We start from the raw sequence: 24736 nt of genomic DNA on the forward strand, positions 1-24736 counted from the left end.
CAACACCGGACCAACGTACCTCAACAGCCTCTACACCCCCCACCTGCCAGCTCCGCTTCGCAGACCGCGCCCTCGCCAGCGTCCCCCGCATCCAAAGAGTGACCGCCGCCGGCAGATCATTCTCCCACCTCGCCGCCAAGACATGGAACACCCTCCCCATCTGCCTGCGGCAGACCGAAGACCTTCTGACCTTCAGAAGACTTATCAAGACCTGGCTCTTCGAACAGTAGCAGCTTCCCCCTTCACCCCCCCTAGCGCCTTGAGACCCTCGCGGGTATGTAGTGCGCTTTACAAATGCTATCATTGATTGATTGATTACCAAGATTAGACTATGGCAGCGCTACGCTCTGTGGCCTCCCCAAACACACCCTGGCTCCGCTAAGGGCATCAATGAACGCTGTGGCTAGACTGGTTACAGGTATCAAATGAAATGTGCATATATCCCCAGTCCTAAAATCTCTCAAATGGTTGCCCTTCGTAACTCGAATCCAGTTAAAGATTGCGACTCTGGCGCACAAAGCCCTTCACTTCACTTTAGCGCAAAAGCTTGAATTATCCTGTGGTGGTACACTTTCCTCCTGAAACCGCAAATCTTTAACAAAGAGAGAACTTGCCATTGAGCCTTCTCCGGCGCTGCTCCAAAGATTTGGAACTCTCTGCCACCGGAAGTATGCAGAATCTCCTCAATGACTGACTTCAAACTGGAAGTCAAAAGATTCCTAATGAACAAATTCCTACCTTAATGTGGCTAGGCTAACCTGCTTAAAGCCATTGCCCCTACAACCACTTGACCATCATTGGATATTGCTCTTCTTTACCGCATATTAGAACATTGGAATGTTGGGAGCTCCATTGTAGACAATGGAGTGCTCCATGCTTCTACGGGCCTGTAAAGGCCCGCAGAGCAACATTCCAATGTTTTACAATAGCCTCTCGAAGCTCGAGGGGATTTAAATCCCCTCGAGCATTGAGAAGCCTTTGTTTAATTTGTTAGAACATTCTGCCCTCTAGTAGCAGAATGTTCTAATAGCCTTATAGCCCTTCGTAGCAGGGCTATACCGCTATTAAAGTCCCGCTGTTTTTGTTAAAGTCCCTCGCCTTCGGCTCGGGCCTTTAACGCTGCAGCGGGCCTTTAATAGCCGGTATAGCCCGCTACGGCAGCCTATAAGGCTATAATATTTCCCCCCTGTAGTCCGATATTTACCTCTTTATTGTATTACTCTCCTCTGACCCATTCGTAGTGCAATTATGCGACTATTCTTGTTTCCACTCGTACCTGATGTTGTTACTGCATTTATTACCTTCCTTCCATCTTCTTGTAAAGCGCTATGATATCCTTTGGGATCTTGTTTGCGCTATATAAAACTTTCTAAATAAATGAATAAACATAGGCAAAGTAACAAGGACACACACCCCAAAGCCTTTTTTGTGACTGCAGCTCTTTCTCAGGGGATCCTCTCACTTTTACCTCAACAAATTGGCATGCCCAACATGTCTCTGACTTGGAGTAGTTCTCAGCATTGCAACTTTGATATATTTACATGCTTTGCTGAACATCTGTCATCACAGTCTGGGTGTGATAAACAGGTTTATATTTGATTTGGTAATATTCCTGGTGTCTGTGAAGTCTTTTCTCTTCCAGCACATAATGATTGGATGCCCTTTGTTTGACCTCTCACACGTCTTGATCTAAAAGTGTGGTTTTGAACAATTAACACTGTTTTTCTGCTATGCACCATTAGGAGGGGAAAAAGAAGTTCCTACAAACCTTTCAAGAGTGAGAGTGCTTTAGATTTTAAGTTATGTGACAAACTTAGTGGCTCAGTTTTCCTACGCATTCAGGTGGCAAAGTGAAAAAAGCTTATTTTAATACATTTTACAAAATGTTTTCAGGAGAATGCTAAAGAACACCTTCGTACCAAGATAGAAAACTGTTATTTTCGCAACAGTTTTTTTTCAGCTGAACAAGAACATTGTGTGACCGAAGGTGCTGTATTTTGTGCAAGCAGAGCTTTAGAACCATGAAGACCATTAATGTTGATCCAATGCCAGAAGCAAGTAAAGAAGGAAAAATGGATTAGCAAATGCCTCATCGTTAAGATTCACATATTGGAAAAGCTCTAAAATTCTTAGTCCCGCTGCCTTCTAAGCTGTTGTCACCATTTCTCTTCTTTTGACTAATTGAAGCCCTCAATGTTGGGGCACCTCTCCTTGAAGCAGGAGTGTGGCATGTCATATATTGTGCTATCATTATCCATTAAAATTATCAAAGCTACTTCATTCACACATATGAATAAGAACTCCCGCAGAGCTGTTCATTGGATGGAAAAGGGTGATGGCTGTTTAAAAAAAAAAAGGAAAAAAAAAGCTCCTTAATAGAAGCGTCTCTAATTGCTTTTCTTTCCCCTTCCTTATTTCTCATGCTAGAGAAAAGCCAGCAACAGTGGGCAACAGTAACCGTATTAGGTGGTTGTAAAAAATCTGATTTTGTGTAACTCTTGCGCATTTACTACCTAGCCCGAACAATACCATGGCTAACAAAAAGCTATTGAAGGAACCCCATGATGTCCTTTGCGAAGATGTATAACATTACTAATGTCTACGCTGGATATTTTTTTTTTATAAATCTTTTTATTGAAACAAAAACAAGCTTCAGTACATTATCGGGTAATAATGACATATGTCTACTCTGGATATTGAATGGTCCAGAACGAACTCTCTGACTTGGAGACCTTTTCTAAATCTTGGGACTTAAATACTGCTTAAGGAATCTGACTTTAGTGTTCCTAACCCTTTGTTCAAATATTGATCATGTACTCTGAAAATGCCATCATTGTGTTGTATTTGGAAAGATCATATCCGGTGTGTGATACCAAGCTGGAATTTCACTTTACAGACCTTTAAGTGCCAAGTGCTCACTGCAGCTAACCTTTTAGATGTTGAAATATAGGCTTACTAGACTTTGACTTTCAAATAGTTTGACAGCTCGCTAAAGGAGTAAGCACATCACTTTTTTCCCTAAACACCATAACAGTTGGACAATTGAAGGCCCTTCTTTGTCTTGTGTCACTTGCCTATCCCATGTAGCAGATTGAGACTAACTCAGTTCAGCATTGGTTAAGTAATCAGTGAATAGTAACTCAATGCAGATAGGACACAATACATGATACAACTAAAATGGCACTCCTTTGGTGAATGAAGATGTTAAACCAGACTAAAAAGCATTCCTCTCTGAGGTGCTTTGGTGTCTGTGCTAGTAATAGATTCATATCTAAAGGGATGGAGGCACACATTGCTCACTTCTCTACTAACACATTTTGGAGTGAGCAGAAAATGACAATATACTACCAGAGCAATAATGGGTTTTTTTTTAACTCGTTTTATTGGTATGTGCCTAATGGTTTGTACACACAGGGATTAAATATATTGAGGCAACATTACATTTTTCCATTTTGTATTCTTTTCAATTTACAATTTCCATCATTGATAACTAACAATAGACCTGTTACATCACAGTACTTGCCTAATAGGCCCCGCTAAGTCTGCAAAGCCCCCCAGATTTTCTCCCCCTTTTTTGGACGCCCCCTGCTCTTATAGATCGTAAGCTTAGCTTGCCAACACCGGTCCAGGTCATTTTCCCATTCTTCAAGTGTCGGGACTGTCACCACCCCCCATCTCTTTGCCACATTCCGTTTTGCCACTACTGCCGCTAACGCTCCGAGTAATAATGTTAACAATGAAATCTTCATCAATCTACATTATAAGTAGAAACACAATAGCAACGATTGATTGACATAAACATGTAAGGCACACTTTTACCAAAAGGGTGTCCTGGTGCTAGATTAAAAGCTCTCTATTCGAGTGAGAAAGTATTGACAAATGCCACATGATAATGAGTGAGGCAAAGATTGTCTGGAATTATGTTCTGGTAAACTGCACCTACATAAGAAACGGTGCAGAGGTACGACAGGAATGCTTGAGAAAAGTAATGGTCAGCAGAATTTAAGAGGATAATCAATTAGAGTAAACAGAAGAGTGGGGTTATGCACCTGCTGCAAAGATGACTTTACTCCCCATGATTGGCTCATCCAGAAATAGTGTTTTTCTAATAAATGCATTTGCCACTGGCAGCCGTGTATTTCCTCATTTTAGGATATATGGTATTTTTTCTGGAAATCTAGTAACAGATGAAATGCTGCATTCTAGATCATTTCCAGTCTGTGCATTTCACATCTGGATTGAGGACTTAAGAGTCCTCTTATAAACAAAGTGGTCTGAAGGAATGTTAGCTAACCAACCAAGGAAAACGATAAAGTATAGAAGGTAATACAAAGTAAAATAATAAAGCACACCCTTTGTGATTTGTTTGTGATACAGTTGCAAATACATGGGAGCTTTGCATTGTACCTCCTGGCAAGAGGCTCAAAAACTATTTTGATACTCGCTCTGGAACAGCGGATTAAGTTTGCAGCTTAGCATTATATGAACCAATCAATGCAATTACTGATACTATATGTTTGGACCACAAAGGAAAATGTACAACAGTCTTGGGTACAAGACATTGTTTAGTTCTCGCTACTCAATGAAAATAACTTTTTGCTGGCAAAGACAACCTAAATTGTCAAACTTTGGATCAAGATATCTCTAACTTGTCAATGGTGAAAGTGTTTTTGGTCAACTGGTACTAAAAACTTTTATATGCTTCTTCCTTCTCATCCCATAACTTCTATTCAAAATGACAACATCCACCTGCATAATCAACATAGTAACACTCGTATATTCAAGATGTGTTTTTTGCACATCTCAAAATATGTTACTAAGCACACCCAAAGTTGTTTTCTGAGGACCAGTTCAGTGTTTGCGGTCACATCCGGACTTTCCTTTGCAAGTATAGCATGAAAACCTTTGTAATTCAGCCACCTGCAATAGTTGGAAACTTGCATGGAAGTTCTTAAAGAATAAATAGCCTAATTTACAAACGTACGTCGTTGGAAATGGAAACGGTAGTGTATATGTTGGACTAGCAATAATGAATACCCAGATCGCAGAACACGTTTAAAATTAATAGCAAGCACATTCTTCATTGGTGAAGTTACAGGGAGAAATTTGTCCAAAAGGTTTTTTTGAAAGGTTCTGTCAGGATTTCCCCTCAAATCAAATAACCTGCTTCTTCTTGGGCACTATAGAATCAGCAACTTTTCTGTTCAAGATTTGAGTTTATTGCATGGACCATAGCATTTCTGTTGACAATTTAGTTTGCTAGTAGGTTGAATGAGATTTTCACATCAAACTTACAGTGCTGCTTGCATTTGTTCTCTGGTATACAAAGAAAGTTGCTGCATATGCTGCATTTAAAGTAGCCATTATAAGAGTAGGGCTGGCTTGGTCCCAAGATGTAAGCAACTTGATAGAAATCCCATCTGAAGTTCAGATTCTCCACCTACCTGTAGGATCAAGAGTATTTTATGGCCTCCACAGGTGAAAGTCAGGGCCTGCAATGACAGGAGGAGGATCAGTACAGTGTTTGTCCTGTAAATGTGTATTCCTGTTCCAGCTTGTGGATGAAGGAAGATGCCACTGAAGGCCGTATTTAAGCCCCTAGTCATTTGTGACATGTCCCTCCGTTGACACAAGGTCTGGAAAGTTGGTTGTTAGAACTGGGGTTTCTGGTTGGCAGAAGTATGCACCCTGTCCAAGAAGGAACCACCACTTTAGTCGGGGTAAGCAGGATACACACTAAAAGATAACCTGAGCTCGCTCTCTGGTAGCTTGACACAGATCATTCAGGCTTATCTAAAGAGGCAATATGTAAATTATTTGTGCAACACACATACAGTAACACACTGAAAACACCAGAAAAAGACTCCACACATGTTTAGGAAAATAGAGAATATTTTTATAAGAAAATCATGACCAAAATGAGAAGCATCCAATAAGTAGAGCCGGAGTTATACATTTTTAAAGAATAAACCAAAAATAGTGCTTATAAATTAATAGTGCCAAAAGGTCACTTGAGGTCGCGCTAGACCAGGGTAAATCCAAAGTTCGGGCTAACCGTGATGGAGGACAGGCCAGCTACAGGACTTAAACAGGTCCTGCTGACAAAGTACCTTAGATAGAGCAAAGCGAGCATACGTTGCGTCAGTTCCGATTCACACTGTCTGGTTGCTGCGTCGAAGTTGAAACTTGCAGTCGGGTCCCGCATTGTCGAGCTGCTTAGAGATATCTTTCGATCGGTGTTGAGGAGCACTCCATCTGTCCCGATCTGCACAGTGGTGATGATGCATCGATTTTGTAACAAAACAGCTGCACAACCCGCTTCTGAGGCCCAGGACTAGAAGGGGCGCCTCAGGAAAGGGTAGGACTCACAGATGGCAGAGTCTAGCAGCACAATTTGTGGGGGCATGGTGTAATCAAACCTTTGTGTGGGGACAGGACATATGTAAGTGTCAGCTACCTAGCCCCTTTCCTGCCCAGGAACGCTATCAGAATGTAGATTAATGCATATGAGTCCGCTGTCATACCCACCCTTTCTGTGTTTGTGGCTGTCTAGAGGGAATGCACAAAGCGTAGCTGTCACGTAAGAGCAGAAAAATGACCACTTTCTATAAGTGGCATTTCTAAAATAGTAATGTCAAATCTAACTTTACCACTAGAGAGGATTTATCATTACCATTCCAAAGATATGAAACATGATTTAGCTACTCCTTTATAATCAGGAATTACAGCTTTAAAGTGTTTTACGGAATTTCCATTTCTAGCCTCTGAGAGGAGTAGGCATCACAGTAATGAAAAACAAGTTTAACTGTTTGCCACTACCAGGACATGTAAAACGTAAAAGTATATGTCCTACCTTCTACTTAGGTTGAACAAAGCAAACAAAAAGAGATGATGGACGGAGTGCTGAAACCTTTCAGACACTCACCCCAGTCACAGATCTGGGTTGAATCCATTATCATTCTTTAGCTCACTTCACCACCCCAGTCCAGACTCCGCTATATGCAAATCAGTCTTGACCCTGTGCCTCATGGGAGCAGTCCAGCCCGAACTGCCAAGCCATGTCTTCCCTGGACCGGAAACAAGCATCCTGGGACCGGTTTCGGGGTAACACACATCATCAGCCAGGCTATCTTGAGTCCAATGGCAAAGTGAGCAAGGGACCCACTTTGGGCATACCCTGCCAACTTAGGGCGAACAAAGCAAATACAAAGAGATGATGGACAGAGTCAAGCTATCCTGGCTAATGAGGGGTGAAACCGGTCCTAGGATGCTTTTCTTCAGTCCAGGGAGGACCTGGCCTGGCAGTTCGGGCTGGACTGTTCCCATTGGGTGCAGGGTCAAGACTGATTTGCATTTGCCTGGCATCAAACTGAAATGGCATGGTGAGCAAAAAAACATGGATTTAGGCCCAGATCTCTGTACTGGGGTGAATGTATGATATTGTTCTACATTCTGTCCTTTAATTATTCTTTTTGCATTTGTCACCCCGAGTGGGACGGGTATGCCCAGACGTGGGTCCCGTGCTCTCCATGCCACTGGAGTCAAGCTATCCTGGCTGATGAGGGGTGAAACCCTGAAACCGGTCCTAGGATGCTTGTCTCCAGTCCAGAAAGAACCTGGCCTGGCCTGGCAGTTCGGGCTGGATTATTCCCATTGGATGCAGGATCAAGACTCATTTGCATATGACTGGGTTCAAACTGGAATGGCATGGTGAGCAAAAAAACGTGGATTTAGGCCCAGATCTCGGTACTGGTGTGAACGTATGACATTGTTCTGCATTCTGTCCATCAATTGTTCTTTCTACCTTCTACTTACACAGCACCCTGCCCTTAGGGCTACCTAGGGCCTGCCTTAGGGGTATCCTTTGTGTTAAAACAGGGGAGTTTAAAGCCTGGCAAGTGGTTTTAAATGCCAAGTCGAAGTGGCAGTAACCACACACACAGGCCTTGCAATGGCAAGCCTGAGACAGGTCTGAAAGTCTACTTTTTGTGGGTGGCACAACCAGTGCTCTAGGCCCACTAGTAGCACTCATGTTACAGGCAATGGGTATATTGTATAGCACTTTACAGGGGACATATAAGTAAACTAAATATGCCAATCTGGTATATATTAATGTCACCATGTTTTAGGGGAGAATCACATGCACTTTAGCGCTGGTTAGCAGTGGTAAAGGGTTCAGAGTCCTAAGGCCAACAAAAAGATGCAGCAAAAAGAGGAGGTAAGCCGGCAAAAAGTTGGGGGAAGACCACCCTAAAGATGACAGATCTAACATTGGTATTTTACCAATTGACATCAGGACATTAACCCTACCCGTGACTCACCTGGGCATATGTGCACACCATGGGATTCAGTCTGCAGTCAATTTTCTTACCTTTGTTTAGAAATCTCTTGGGGACCTGTTATGTGGCATAAGACTTTTATTTGGGAAATCGTTCTGCCTGAGAACATCTCTGAAAGGTGGAAAACCATAAATGACTTCCTTAAGTTCCATAGTGCACTGTGTCACAGGGGACAAAGGGAGATATCTGACAACTCCTTCAAAGATGTAGAGTTGGCCAGTAGTGAGAAGACCTTGATACTTTCCATTGGCACTTCACCTGTAGACCTCAAAGTGAAGACTAGCAATATAGATATAGAAGGAATCAATCAATGAATGTATAGTGGGCTTATAGAACACACTGCCACTCCCATAGGAACATCCAGGCACTAAGCGCCAAGGTATGACCATGGTAGTGGAACTGAACATAATGAGTTTGATGGCAGGGTGTTGGGAGTAGAGTAAGTAATGGAGCGTAAAACTGTGAAGGTTCAAGTTTTGGAAGACAGAGTAGTAGGAACTAAAAATATAAAGGGGATGGCCCCATTAGATCTTGCTAGTTGAAACCATTGAGAGACTTGAGGTGAGCCTAAAATTCTGAACAAATTGGCAGAGGAACACACCCCTAAGTGTTGGGGGTCTCATTGATTAGAGTTGCTAGCTTAAGGGCCTCCAGCCAGTAACTCGTGAGCTACTGTAGCTCTCCAGCTACCTCAGAGTAGCTCACCTGTGTGCAGCCCAGCTTTTTAAATTGGAAAGTTTTTGCTAGGTTGAAGTATGATACATAAACAAATTAAATTATACAGCACTTATAATAGTAGCTGTCAATGTATTTCATTGAACATGAGTAGCTCTCAATACAGAAAAGGTTGGAGACCCCTGTATTAGCTACTGAGATGTGCATGGTCCTATGATCTTTCTGGAATTTCAATCAACTCCTAAATGGCAGTTGATGTAGGCTTTATCTAGACTTCACTCAAGATATGACACAGCAAGTGGCACAACAATGGTGGTACTAATGTATGCAACACATAGCAAAACCCTGCTACGTACAGCGATACTAAAGACGTCAACTGTACTTAGCGATAATCAGTTCTGCTTTTGTGTGACCTGGCTATGGCTACCAGAAGTCATGTTTCTTTGGTAGCCTTCCCCTTTAAACTCAAATGGAATCACCAGTGTGAAAAAGACGTGTTCACTATACTTAAGATGGTCATGGGGTAGTACTCCTAAAACATAATAGTGAGCAGGGTTTAGGGGTGTGATTTCTTCTGATATTTTCAGATTGCTAGTTTCCTAAAATCAGGTTTTACTACTCTATACATTTGCACAGAAGTTGAACTCAGGTTGATGTACAGCCTTTGTTTACAGACAATTATTACCCCCGTTTCTGCAATCAATACAATTTCAACATAAAAGAATTGTTATCTTCATTGTATACAAGGCAATTGATTATGGAACCACACCATGATTTTCCCGACATTTGGATTCTCTTGTGAAGGTCACAGCGTTGTGCAGAGAATAACATGATAGCCGATGAACTGTATAAAAGTGTTACAGCGCTAATGCTTACTGACCTTTGCCAGGACCAGTTAAACTCATATAACTAGGTAACAGGCTAATACAACAGCATTACCACTACTTAAGGTTTGTACTGTGATTACTGAGCAGTTGTTGCATAATTTGAGATGTTACTTTGTTTGGATTTCCCCAAGTTGTGCTCAAGTACTGCACAAGTAAACTGTAAATTATCATGACTACTTTTCTCAGGTAAAACATAGTTTGGTTTTTTATTCAAAGTTGTGATGGATACTAAGTCTGCTTTTTTGCAGAAATTTGTGGCTACTTTCTAATTCAGCAATCCATCACTCTTCCAGTGTTTGTTCTGCCTCTTCCCTCATCAGCTGGACCTTTAAAAGAACCTTGCCCTTTTATATTGATTGCGCTAAAGACTATCAGGTGGATGATGAACTCTTTGTAGGGCTCTTTGGGACAAGGAAAACCAAAGTAGTATAAAACAGTACTTGGTCAAAGTAGATATACCACTGCATCAAGATCTGCTAAGCAGGCTAAGATGCAGCCTCTGGATGGGTTGAGGGCCCATTCCATCGAGGTCACAACTGCTACCAATGCCCTGGTATGTGAAGTGCATGTGCTTGACATCTATCGGATTGTGATGTGGGTTACAGTACAGTAATTCACAAAGCACTACTGTCTTGACAGCCAGGCTGAAGGGAAAGGAATTTTGACCGTTCGGTCCTGCAGAACATTTTGGTATGAGCCTTTTCACAGTTCTACCACTGTGGGAGGTATTGCTTTGGTATTTATTTTAAAAGTGAAGAATCTGCAGTTAGAAGTATCTATCAAAAGAGCAAGTTACTTCCCTTCGGTAATACTCTTTCTGGTAGATACTTTATTTAACCGCAGATTCTTGACCTCCCTCCTTTCCATTCTGTAGAATGTGGTCTGTGACAGACTCCAACAGTGTGCCTCAGATTTCTGGTTTCAGGGCACGACTGTGTCCTATGAGAAATATCACCCTATGAATCGGAAGGCTATCTGGGAACTCGAAGCAAAGCTGTATGTTTGTGAACACTGAGAATTCTCTCAATTCCTGCACACGGTTGTGGGCATGACACCTTTCTAAAGAACAAGTTACTTACCTTTGGTAATGCTCTTTCTGGTGTTTACTTTATTTTTAATGTATTTATTAGTTTTTCATAACAAAAAGTGACAGCACGGTACAGAGCACCAGTACAAGTATGGGGTGCATCATAGGTTTCTTGTGGATACTCTATGTAAGCTATAACTCTATACAATCACAGATTCCTCACTAGCCTCCCACTTCCCCTATCTGTGGATTGATCTCTTTTCCCATCTAAAAACATCATTAACTAGAGATCTGTACCATGGTATTTCTTATTGCTGTTGAGTTTCCTGTTTGAGCCCGCAGACAAGAAAGAAACTGACATATGCGCGCAGGGGTGGCATTTATATGTGGCTTCATTGTCACTTCTGGGGTATAACAAAATCAACGCAGAGTTGTACAAAGCCACCTATGTTTGTGTGAGAGCAATGGTGTTTAAATCTTCTGAATCAAGTCTGGCTCCTAGGTATATTCTGAAGGCAAAGAATGTGCATTTAGAGTATCCTCCAGAAAGAGTGTTGCAGAATGTAAGTAACTTGTTTTTCACATTTTTATCACTGCTTTAACTCCTGAAAGGTTAGAATTTGGAGTCCTGATCCTTCAGAGAACAAAGGAGGGTTAGGGATTTGACTTTGATCAGGCATGGATTCTGGGATATCCTCATTTCATGGATAAAGAAGTGTCTTTGGATTCTAGGTTTCTGGTACAACTCATTTTAGTTGTCATATGACAGAAGAGTGAATGAGGATGGGTCCTAAATTCAGATTTGCTTAAGAAATAATAATAATAATAATAATGATAGCATTTGGGGAGCGCAACAGCTACCTGAAGCAGAGGTGTACTGGCACTTCGCGGTCAACAGCAGATGAGGAAGTTCCAACGGAGGTACTAGCATTGGCTGAAGAGCCAAGTCTTCAAGGTGTTTCTGACTTCAAGTTCAGACTTGATCAGGTGCATTTGGGAAGTAGGAAGTTCCACAGTCTGGCTGTACCAACAGTGAAGGACCTGCCTCCCATATGGGACTTAGCAAAACGATATAACAGAGCCAGAGCTGGGAGTTAGATCTCAGCGTGCGTTCTTGTTGGTATAGACAGAGCCTACACTTAAGATAGCCCGGGCCACTGTCTTGCAAAGTCCGAAAGGCCAGAGTCAGGGACTTAAACTCTATCCTTTTAGCTACAGGCAGTCAGTGAAGTTGTCTGATGTGCGGAGAGATGTGACAGTACGGGACTCGACAAATTAATCTCGCTGCCACATTCTGTACCATCTGTAATCTATTAATCAGATAGGCAGGCAGCCCAAGGTAAAGACAGTTTGCGGAGTCCAGCAGGAGATGTCACAGTAGCGTGGACTATGATCCTGCAACAATCCTCTGGCAATAGATACACAAATTTCCTAAAACTTCTCAACTTCCGAAAGCATGAGGCTGATATATGACAGACTTGGACTGAGAAAGAGAGGTCTGTCTCCCATTTGACGCCTAGGTTTTTCGCCGTATTTGCTGGTAAAGGTAGCGACCCCATTTCTACTGGCCACCAAAGTCCGGCGGGGGAGAAGATGTCTGGCCAAAGAACAAGCCCTCCGTCTTGTCCGCGTTAAGTTTTAAGCTGTTATTCTTCAACCAGCGTGAAATGTCCTTCAAACTCCCCCTAAATCTAGTAAAAGAATCAGCAGAGTGATCCTTAAAAGAGAACACCAGCTGGATGTCATTCGCATAGGAGACTGCCTTCACTTCCCAAGAAGCAATGAGAGAGAAGAGTGGCACCAGAAAGGTGTCAAAGAGCAATTGGTTCAGGGCTCAACACTAGTTATTTATGTATATTTTTTCCACAGAAAAAATACAAAGCTCGGAGTGAAGTCATCGCTGTCTTTATTTATAACACCTCAATGTATATTGAAAGAAACCTTGGAAGTTTAGGTAAAACACTGCATTTAAAGAACAGTAGTGGTTATGAATTAAAACTGTAAAACCAATGAAAATTTCAAGTTCCAGTTAGAAGCACAATCTATGCTGAAAGAAGCAAGAAGACTTACAACATGAGCATGCAATGCAGCTAAATAGAAGCGTTTTGTGCCTTATTTCGATACACAACACATTAACATTTCTTCTCCATTAGACCAGCAACTAATATGGTATCTGTTACATTTACAAAAGTCAAACTTGGCGTACTCCTCAATACGCCTACATTTAGCAGCTATTGCCGCAGATTTACAAAACAGAAAAAACCAATCACTGTTTTGTATTCCTGTAATCAAAGCCTTCATGGAAGGATTAAAAAGGTTCATTCCTCGATGTACACTACCAGTGTGGAATTTAAACATTGTACTGATCCGTCTTATGGCTCCTCCATTTTAGCCACTACACAATTGTCAAATACAATTTTTAACATGGAAAGTAGCTTTCCTAGTACCAATAACATCATTAAGGGTCAGTGGAGTAGATTCTCTCAACATTAAAGAGCCTTATTTTCAAGTCTTCACAGACAAAGTGCGTTTACATACTAAACCCAAGTTTATACCCAAGCTTATTTCACTATTTTATTTCAATCAAACCTTAGAGATGCCAGTTTTCTTTCCAAAACCACAAACTGTTGCAGAATGTTCCTTACACACCTTAGATGTTAACAGGGCACTTATGTACTATGTGGAACGTACTAAACCCTTCAGAAAACCAACCGTTTGTCTCCTTTACTAATCCAACAATACTTTTTTGTGATCAGCATCTACCATGATATATCGCAAAAATTACTGTGGCACAATATATACTAACCTTTTGTGCCTTATTGGCCTGATTCACAATGGTAAACGTACACTCTTGTGTAAGTTTTCCAATGTTTGCTATTCACAAAGTATCTTTATGACTGCAGAGTCTCCACACGCAAAAAATTAGACTGTCCTATATTTCTATGTGTGGAGACTTCCCAGTCATAAAAATACTATTTGTAAAATACTTTTGTGAATGGCAAGCAATCATAAACTTGCACAAAAGTGCAAGTTTTTCTTTGTGAATCAGGCCCTATAACTTTAAAACTACTGAAACAATTTAAATCTACTACCAAAAAGGGCCTTTCTCACCCCATAATCTACATTTCTCTAACATTACATCTAAATCAGTTCTCCCATTTTTATTCTATCTCTGTTTAACCAATTTTCTAAGACACAACATACCACTCCACAACACACGACTCTACAACAACCCACTCCCCTCTGACAGTCCACACCGCTCTGCTCTACGTAATATCACTCCACTCTACTCCAGTCTTCACATGCCACTCAACGACATGTCACTCGAATGTACGACACACCACTCAAATGTAGGGCATGTCACTCCACTGAAGCACACACCACTCTACTGGATGGCATGCCACTCCACTCTGTGCCACTCCACTGTACATCCCAGGTCACTCTGTGCTACTCTAACACACTATACCTAATGCCACTCTGACATTCTACTCCATTCTACTATATGACAAGCCGCTCCACTTTATGCCACTCCACTGTACAGTATGCCACTCCACTGTACAACAGTCCGCTCCACTATGGCAATCCATGCCCCTTCACTCTTCGAAACGTTACTCCACTTTACAGGCTACCACACCAGAGTACCACACGCCTCTCGACTCTGACATGCCACTCCGCTCTATGCTGTTCCACTCTATGGACCACATTGTATGCTATTCCACTCTATATATCATGCCATTCTACACCACTACACTCTGCACCACTCAAGTGTACGCCAGCCCACTGTAGTCTATGACACTCCACTGTACACCTCGAACAATTTACAACACTAAACTCCCCTCTACAACAATCCACTCTATTGTATGACAGCCCACACCACTCCACTCTACCAAATGCTACTTACGCTACACCACTCCAGCCTACTATGTCACTCCACCCGATGACCTGTCACTGTACTCTGAAACTCCATGCCACTCCACTCGACGACATGCCACTCTACTCTGCAACATACCACTCCACTCTGACGTGCCGCTCAATTCTACTCTACGCTATTCCACTCTACAACACTCTACACAACTTCACTCTGCTGCACTCTACTCTCACACACTACTCCATTCTACTGTATACTACTCTATGCCACTGCACTCTACTCTACGCCACTCCACTCTACAACACTATAATTCCCTCTATGGAACTCCACTATACTCCATTGTAGGACACTTTCTGACACTCAGCAACACACCACTCCGGTCCACTATACAACACACCACTCCACTCTGACACTTTATCCACTGTTTGAAATGGCACTCCACTGTACTTCACTCCAAGGCACTATACTCTACAACACGCCAATCTACTCTGTCAGTGTACTCCACTTTGTTACGCCACTCCACTCTACTCTTCTGTACAACAGTTTACCTCACTCTACACCACTGTACGACACTCAACTCTATGCCACTCTGCATTAGGGCACTCCACTCCATTTATATAACTCCACTGTACAGTACTCTACTACACTCTATGCCACTGTATGACACTCTGCTCGCCTCTGTGCCACTCTGCAGTACTGTACTTCACTCTACACAACTCTCAGTATACCACTCCACCCCACTTTACTCCACTCTACTGCACAGTATTTCACATTGCACCATTCCATACTACTCTATGGCAATCAACTCTGACAGTCTATGGCACTCCACTCTATCATGCTCTGACAGTCTACTCTATTGTTCACAACTCCTCTCTACAACACTCTACTCCACTGTATGTCACTCGACTCCTTTCTACTCTACGACACTTCCCAGCACTGTACAGCACGCCCCTGCACTCCACTGTATGCCACTTCAGTTTATGACACTTTACTGAACTCTACGCTATGCCACTCCACTGCACTCAGCGCTACCCTACTCTACCACACTCCACTCTACTCCATGACACTCTACTCACCTCCACTTTATGACACTTTACCCAACTCTACGATACTCCATTCTTCACTGCTCTACTCTACTGTATGCAACTCCACTCTATAAGACTGAACTACACTGTATGTCAATCTACAACACTCTACTCCACTGTATGCCCCTACACTTCAGTGTACAATACTCTTCTACCCTCTATGCCCCTGTACGACACTCGAAGTCACTCTACAAACTCTACTACACTATACAACACTCTTTGCAGCCCCATGTCACTCCACCCCACTTTACTCCACTGTACTCTGACAGAGTACTGCACTCTACTCAACTGTGCTCTACTACACTGTATGCCACTCCACTTCACTCTTACTCTGTATGCCACTCCGCTCTACCACACTCTACAGCAGTCTACTCTACTGTACGCAGCTTAACTCTACAATACTACTCCACTGTATGCCACTCCCCTCTATACTTTTCAAAACTTTACGAGACAACGCTCGACTCCACTGTACGACACGCCACCCCACTCTGACACTTTTCTCTACTCCACTTCACTCCACTCTACTGTATGATATTCCACTCTATGCCACTCCACTGTACAACACTCTACTTCAGTTTATGCAACTCCACTCTATTACACACTAGTCCACTCTTTGCCTGTCTACTCTATGCCACTCCTCTACACTGTATGACACACTACGACATGCCACTCCACTCCGTGCCACACCACTATATGACGCGACTCTCCACTCTACGACACTCTCCTCCACTGTACTGTAAGCCATTCCACTGTACAACTCTATTTCACTCTGACACTCTAGTGGACAACACTCTGCGACACAACACTCCTCTAAATGACACACCATTGTTGAAGACTACACTGTATGACACTCCACTCTGACAGTCTGCTCTATTCTCTGACACTCCACTGTAGCATATAATACGCCACTTCACTCTAAAAGACTTAATCCACTGTATGTCCCTCCACTCTATGCCACAGTACTCCACTGTATGACACTCCTCTCCACTCAAACTCTACTGTACACACTCCTTCACTCTATGCCACTCCATTTTAGAACACTCTAATCCACTGTATGCCTGTCCTCTCTATGCCATACTACTACACTCTACTGTATGACATGCCATGCTATGACACTACACTGAGACTCTACACCACTCTACTATACGACACTTCACTCAACTTCACTCTACAACACTGTACTCAGCTCTACAACTCTGTACTCCTGTTTATGCCACTCTGACTCTCTTCTCAACGACACTCCAGTCGGTGACACTCCACTGTATGACCCTTGACCCTACTGTACAACACACCAATCCATGCTGATACTCCACAATACACCACGCAACTTGACTGTTTAACACTTTACGCCACTGTATGCTATTCCACTCCACTCTACAACATTACACTCTACAACACTTTCCTCAACTGCACTCTGTAACACTCACCTAAATGACACTCCACTAATTGACACTCCCCTCTACAATTTGGAAATTATATATTAGAAAATAAAAAACATTGAAATTTGATGAAAAAAACAAAGGTTAAGGATAATTTATAGTTAAAAAAATCTTTAATCTTTCTATACAAACCCAACTTAACTACACAAAGATTCTATAGTTCTAATTTAAATGTATAATGTATTCGTTCTATACAAGCCCAACTTAAACAAGCCCAACTTAAACTACACCAATATCAGAAATTCTAAATTTATTGTTACAACATAAATGTTGTCATTATGCACCACCTTCAAATTACTACAAGTCACACACCTCCATGCACAGTATTAGGTACTCGCTCGCCACACTACATTAACTATACCTTAGCCGTTACCATGCACTGCTTCTACCCTTTCATATTACATCACTTATATCATGTGAAATCATAGCATTTATGATATCTGAATTATCTGAAATAACATCATTTCTGAGAACGCTGTGCATGGTAGAGTGCTGAGTTAAAGTTAATGTAGTGTGGCGAGCGAGCACCCTTTTCAACTGCCCACCTTTTCCACTGCCCACATTTAGGACTTGTAATTACCCTTACTGTCCTTTACTATTATCCACTCCAAGCTCTAAAGTTACCCTAACCACCCTTTACCATTACCCCCCCCTTACCATACATAGTAAAGGCATTGCATTGTAAAGGTTGTTTCTCAGTATTGGTGAAATTCAATATTTTATCTTCTGTTCTATACAAAAGGCATTCCCGCTGCCACTTTTTCCCCATCAATGGCAAAGCCAGTAGCTCGTCTTATAATATTAAACTGCATTTCTGCATACAACATTTGTGATGACTGTGTTTACATGCCTTGGCACGTTGAAGCCTGAACTACTGGCATTGCCAGTGCTTGTTCATTTTTCAGGGGTCAGATGCCAGGTAATTGCCAAAAACACAAGAAATATTTTCTAGCTGTTGATATGTGTTACTTCAATCGCTACTTGTCTTACCCCATTTTCGATTCTACGCCCACCAGTTGTTTCGTGGAGTTTCACTTGCAGCCAACTTAAGTTGAGCCAAACAAATCTAGGCAGGAAACAGAAAAAGGCTACCAAAAGCGTATCAATTTAAGTAGTTGGAATTAACCATCAAGCATGATGTGCCCATCCTGCATTGGGGACCCGCCTTCAGTTTTTACGCCTGATTTCATGCATAAGCACAAAAGCAGAATAGTCCTGATTTTGGTTGGTAGTGTTATTTAATTTAATGCAGCACTCTATCGACACATCTGGCTCTTTGGCCCTAGCAGACTACTGTTTGCTATAGTAAGTGAAGAATTTTTGAATCGTCAATTAAACTGAAACGTTTTGTGTCTCTATAATTTAGAAGATTACTGATTTCTATTGCATACCAAATTGTGACACTCCAAAACGTTACTACAAACTACAAGAATATACTGTCTTCAACTTGCTGCTTATGGTTTTCGTGTTCGGTAGGAGAGGATTTTCTGACTTGATGGTCTTCTTTGCAATCTATTGGCCGTCATCTTCTATCAAACCTTTGAGGACCTGTTCAATAAAATATTCTATGGGCCTTTGTAAGAGTTTTAAGCTGAATCTGGTGTTCCATTCAGTCGTAAAAGTATGGGTGTAATATATACCAATTAAGTGGCATTGGAAGCGAACTCATTAGCCATGTTTTCTATATGCTGCAGTTTTCAAATTTGGTATTTAGGATACCCTATGTAACATCCATTATAGTGTAGAATTCATAACAGCTGCTGCTACAATCCCACCTTTCTGTTCAGGTAGGAAGGGAGAACACTAAGCTGTTTTAAAATGGTGTTGACAAGACTGGACAACCACATTGATTTGTAAGCCCATCGGTTGGTCCCTGTCTGTGAGTATCTCATGATTTGTCTCTTGATGGTCCGGGTGGAAAATAAATTTAGAACCTCAAAGAAACAGAATGCCAAACAAACCTTATCCAATAGCAATCTCTCATTTTTATCTCCATCCTGCTTCAAAAAATTTAATTTGGCCCACGTGTGATTAGTAATGTTTCATCTAGAGTCTACATTAAAGGCTTGAGTCATCAAAGCGGAAACAATATTCGAATCTTAAGTTAATTTTTGAAGCATTGCAGGCCGCACTAGATCATAATGTTTGCCAGAGACCATAGATAAAGGTGAAATAGCAATGGAGTAAAAAAGTAACCTTGCAACATTCCACTTGTAAAAGGCCAATCAGTGAAGCAGACAAAGGGAACCTGCTCTGCTGCTTCTCCCATTGATTAAAAAAAAAGTTTATTCAGGCCATAATGAGTTATTTCATCTGTAGATAGTTTAATATTTCAATGATGTATGCCTAGCTCAGAAGGGTTAATGGTGGGTTTTTCAGCAAAGGTGATATAAACTCAGTGCTGATGCATGTAGCAAAGGGGTTACTTAATAACTGTTCTGAAGTGATGCATATGATTGGTGCTAAATGATTTAACTATTTCCCTGAACAGCAGTAATTGGGAGAGCCACCTGCGAGTGTTCTTGTTTTTGCCCTTCGCGCTCTGGTACAGGTGGTAGGACCACAAAGGGAGGGTCACAGATGGTGATTTGGTCTCATCAATACATATTGTGTGATACAGTTAATATTTTCCTCAACGCATGTCAGCTGATGGAAATGTACTGGATTTATCTTGAGAATGACAATTAGTTTAAAAAATGGAACAATAGCTAGTTTGTCAGATTTAAGGCTGAACATAAATGTAGAGCAAAGAGAGTTTTAGGTATAAGGAATTATAGCCTTAAATGCTTCCTGTTGTTGCTTACAGGCAGGTAACATTTCAACATCATACTTTAAAAGCCAGCACCTCTCTGCCAGCTTCACAAGCTTTTTAAAGCTGTCTTAATGATTTGAGAACCATTTATTACATTTTATCCAAGGACTAGTTAAAAAACAGATTTAATTTATGTAGTGTTTCTGCTAGCATTGTAACAGAAGAGGTCTGATTTTCCATGGCCAGTGCACAGGGACACTAGACCGGGCTACCCAGCTGTCACTGCTTTTGTTCGCCATGCAATGGAGTCGCTAGTTACACACAAGCGCTTACATGGAACCACATGGGGGATATCGATAAATCAGACCCACATAATCTTGTAATATGGGGATGGTATTCTGTTATATGTCAGTGACGCGAAAATGGATCTATTGGCTACAACTCAAATTGTTTTGGACTTTGCATCCATCTCAGGTCTCCAGGTGAACTAGGCTAAATCTTGCACCTTCCCACTGCAAAAAACCTGCCAACTTCCTCTCAAGGCATGACTTCATCCCCGACTATCAACAGAAAATACCATATTCCGGTGCTATGTGAACCACAAATATCATTCCCTTGCGGATCTTCTTGATGGTAATTTGGGCAAAGCCTTACGAGCTCTATGTTCTCAGGTGACCTTCTAAAAGTATCTTTACCTCTCTCTGTGATTGAGAAGGGGGCCTTGGTGAAGATGGTGGTCCTCCCTCGCCTCCTTTATTACTTCGTCAATCTTCCCCTTTTCATCCCGCGTTTCTTCTATGAACAGCTCAACTGTTATTTGACGGCATTCCTCTGGGGTAGTGGATGCCGCCGAGTAGCCCTGGCCACACTGAACCTCCCGGTGGAGGTAGGAGGAGTGATTCTTCCAGATTTGAAAGTTAATAATTGGCAGCTCAGTTACAGTGGGTGGCTCTCTGGTTGCTCTCTTCATGAAACAGGGCTGTCTAAGAATTAATTTAGGGATAGACTTTGGTCCCTTTCCCCATGCCCCCCGACACTCGGGTGACTGAATTAACCAGTCACTGCTCAGGAGATTTGCTTACTGTCTGAAGGAACTGCCTTGTGGGAAGGTACCAGTTCTACGCCCAATAACCTCAAGCTCTGGCACCCAAATTGCAATCACTTTATCAGGCTATCTACTCATCTGTTACTCTTCCTCCATCCCTTAACATCGCATTTATCTTCACTCTGTTGAAACCCCATAAAGACCCAAAGTACCTTTGCTCATATTGCCCACTCTCTATCTTAAGTACAGATTATTAAATTGTCACTAAGATCCTGGCTACTCGGTTACTCCTGATCTGTTTCCCTGTATATGATTACCTTCTCCACCCATTATACTGTTCCGCATTGCTGCATCTTGTCTATCCAGAGTAAACTGGATAACAGCAAAACAGATACCTTTCGCCCCGGCCATTTCTCTGGTAAGACCTACCAACCTTGAAAGGCAAATGAGATTGAAGTATTTGCGTGCCTGGCACGCAGCTGGCCTCTCTTTACACTGGGTGATTTATTCTTCGTTGGGGAGTTCATGGACTTCCCCAACATAATGGCTTAGCATAAATTTCCGCCTGAGCAATTCCTAATGTATTAACGCATCAAACGATCTCTCTATGAGCTATACCGCATACAGCACAAATTACCACCTACGCATGAAGTTTATCAAGCCCTCCATGTGGCAGGCATCTGGGGCAAGCTCATCAGGTGGTTCTACAAAGCCTTTTTACTGCAGAGGAACCAATCATGTAACACACAGTGCACAGCATGGAAGATTGATTTAGGCCAAGCCATACATGACTCGGTTTGGCGAAAAATACTGGACTACTCCGACAGAGTGTACCGGGAACTTGATTCAGATATATTTGTTTGAACACCCTTAATAGAGCTTATTTTATGCCAGCCAGCATAAATAGGATGTTTCCAGGGGCAGCCACTGGCTGTCTTCGTTGTTCCCTACTTGAAGCTTATCTTATACGCATGCTGTAGGCCTGTCCCATCCTACAGCATTCTTTGATCAGGATTTTGCAACTGCTCACCAGCACAATGGGCCTCTCTGTTCCAAATGCACCAGCAGGGGTGCTCCTCTGGCTTTTCCCTCGCCCAGCCCTGGAGAGACCTGCAGTCAAATTCCTGGGCTTGGCCCTAATATTAGCTAAACTTGCCATCAGTATAGGGAGGAAACATAATAGCGCCCCTGTCATAGCTACCTGGTCACGCCTGGTCACGTATGCTGATTAAAAGGGTCCAAGCTGAGAGCAGTTTACTACACCGGGAGGAATGAGCAAGCTTACGAAAATATTTCATATCACAGGACTGGGACATGCTACTTGAGCAATTTAAAAGCATCACTAAAGACGACACTCAGCCACCTTGACGTGTCCCTGTAGAACACAGAATTTGCTGTCCTTCTGTTAGGCAAGTGATTGCTAAGCTGATCCCACTGGCCATTACTCAGTGTAATTAGTCAATAGATTAGGTCTCCTCTATTAGATGATTAGAAAGTCCTTGATGGTTTCACTAACTCTTTATACATGTTTGGTGGTTGGGAATAATAAATTGCTACTGTTATATCTAGCACCAAGTGAAGAGGGGAGGAAGAGGTTTATGTTGGGAAATTAAAAGTACATGTTCCAAAAATGCGACCTCATTGGTCTTTGACATGGGGAAAGATCTTGAGTGTATATGTAACATTGCTGTCTAAGATGTGTTCTTTGTAAGTAAACTATATACACATGAACGCTAAGGAAAACTATAAAAAAAAAAGACAGTTCCCATTTTAATAAGGGACCTATGGGCTGGTCTGTGGTAAGGCACTACAACTCACCAGTTTTCACACGCCACTCCAGGTTCAAATCTTGTAAATGCTATTACATCAGAAAATGGATTTGAGTTTACGTATATATTCCCTTCAGCGCACCCTGCAAGTTATAATGGTGTATAACGTAGCATCTTTTCCATGTGATCATTCACTAACTCAATATCAACACGGTCATTCCAAAAATAAAACCGTCCATTATTTTTGAGACTCTGAAATCGAAAGCGTTAGTGAAGCTTTTAAATGATTACATCCAAGCAAATCTTTAGAATTGGTGGGAAGATGGCAGATTTAGCTGCTCAAACCTACTGCCCTGGCCAAATCCTTCAAAGAGCTACAATGTTTAAATTGGCAACCGTACATCCAGACACACAGCAACATTTCCTCGGGAATCTATTCCCAGGATATTTTATTGATGGTTCATATGGTATTAAAGAATTTTAGAAAATATAAAGTGATGCACATATCCGACTTAAAACAAACCAGTTAATAGACGAGAAAGGACTTTCAAAGCGTTCAATTAAAAGGCAATGGCACGTATTCTGGTGTAAATGGCAACAAAAGCAACAGTAGCAAAAAGAAAATGCAGCTTGTTTCCACAGAAATAAACTCTACAACTCAAGGTGGGGAAACTGCCTGTCTCCCTGGGAAACGGGGTAGAAATATAGCTGACTAATAAAACAATTTTATTTTATGACATCGTTTGCTTTTACAAAATCGTAAACCGGCCTTTTGAAACATGTCCTTTCTCTCCATAATGATTATTATCTGGCTTGAAGATTAATAGACAATCCATACTTACCTCACCTTTTCTGCTTGAAGTGTTGGGTCATTTTGATACAACTTTTAAAGTGAAACTAATACGACGCTAGGCAAGAGTTCATGTTTATTGCCTTTAACGTTGGATACCTAATCAGTCAGTGAGCTAAAAAAAATGTTTTTTTGTTAAGAATAATACGATTGACCCACTGCCTACAAATATCAATATTTTAAGTAAGCGAGGTACAAGAACCTCTGCTCCATGATGTACTTTTTATTGCAGTACAAATTGCATAATTTGTGGAGATATCAATAGTGCCTTACTAACCTAAGACTATGTATTGTCATGTTAAATCTGCTCTGTGATTGTGAATAACCCAGTTATGAATGTTGATATATTAACAAAAGTGAGTGAATTGTGTCGGATTGCATTTAAACCACCCGAATTGCTTACCATTCTTTAATTTCATGCATTTATTTCTTTGAAAGCAAAGTTTGGAAATGTAGTAGTATAATGATATGTAGAAATGTGGAATAGGTGAATGCTGCCACATCATTGTTTCAATGGAAAAAATAAAAAATCCTTTAACATTATAGTGAATTAAAGGCATCTTTATCTTTTTGTTTCAAGCTTCTTCTCCATCTTCAGAAGGCGAAAAGCAACCGAAACGCATTAAACATTCCTCAAAAACTAACGATAGTCCGCAGACACCTCTGTCCCCAGTCGTGGTGGAGCCAGAGGCATCAAACTTCAGAGAAAAATTTATTCCACCTGAACTTAGCATTTGGGATTACTTCATTGCAAAGGTGACACTTCTAGAGTCCGTAATGTGAACACAAATGTTATTTCAAATGCTGTTAATATATGTGTATTTGTATGAAGCCTGTTACCCATTGACTACTATTGTGTTACAGTTGATTGGTGAGTGCAGATTTAAGTATTGCTTAGTATACTGTTACTTGAATGTCATGTTTTCCCAGGGTACCTTGAAGTCCCCATCTGCTGAAAATGACTTGATACATTTGTCTAGAAAGTGAATTTATACCATGA

At 41.6% G+C, this 24736-nt stretch overlaps 1 protein-coding gene across 2 annotated transcripts in view; it reads left to right on the forward strand.

Moving 5' to 3' along the window:
• DMXL1 (Dmx like 1) overlaps window positions 1-24736 on the forward strand; it is a 1781042-nt gene that overhangs the window by 1325769 nt on the left and 430537 nt on the right. For both annotated transcript variants that reach the window (XM_085632653.1, XM_085632652.1), the window contains one exon: window positions 24317-24492. In XM_085632653.1, the coding sequence (XP_085488779.1) occupies window positions 24317-24492 (176 nt within the window). The remainder of the gene's footprint in view (window positions 1-24316; window positions 24493-24736) is intronic.

The sequence above is a fragment of the Triturus cristatus genome, chromosome 2_1, assembly GCF_964204655.1.
Source record: "Triturus cristatus chromosome 2_1, aTriCri1.1, whole genome shotgun sequence".
Taxonomy (NCBI): Eukaryota; Metazoa; Chordata; class Amphibia; order Caudata; family Salamandridae; genus Triturus; species Triturus cristatus.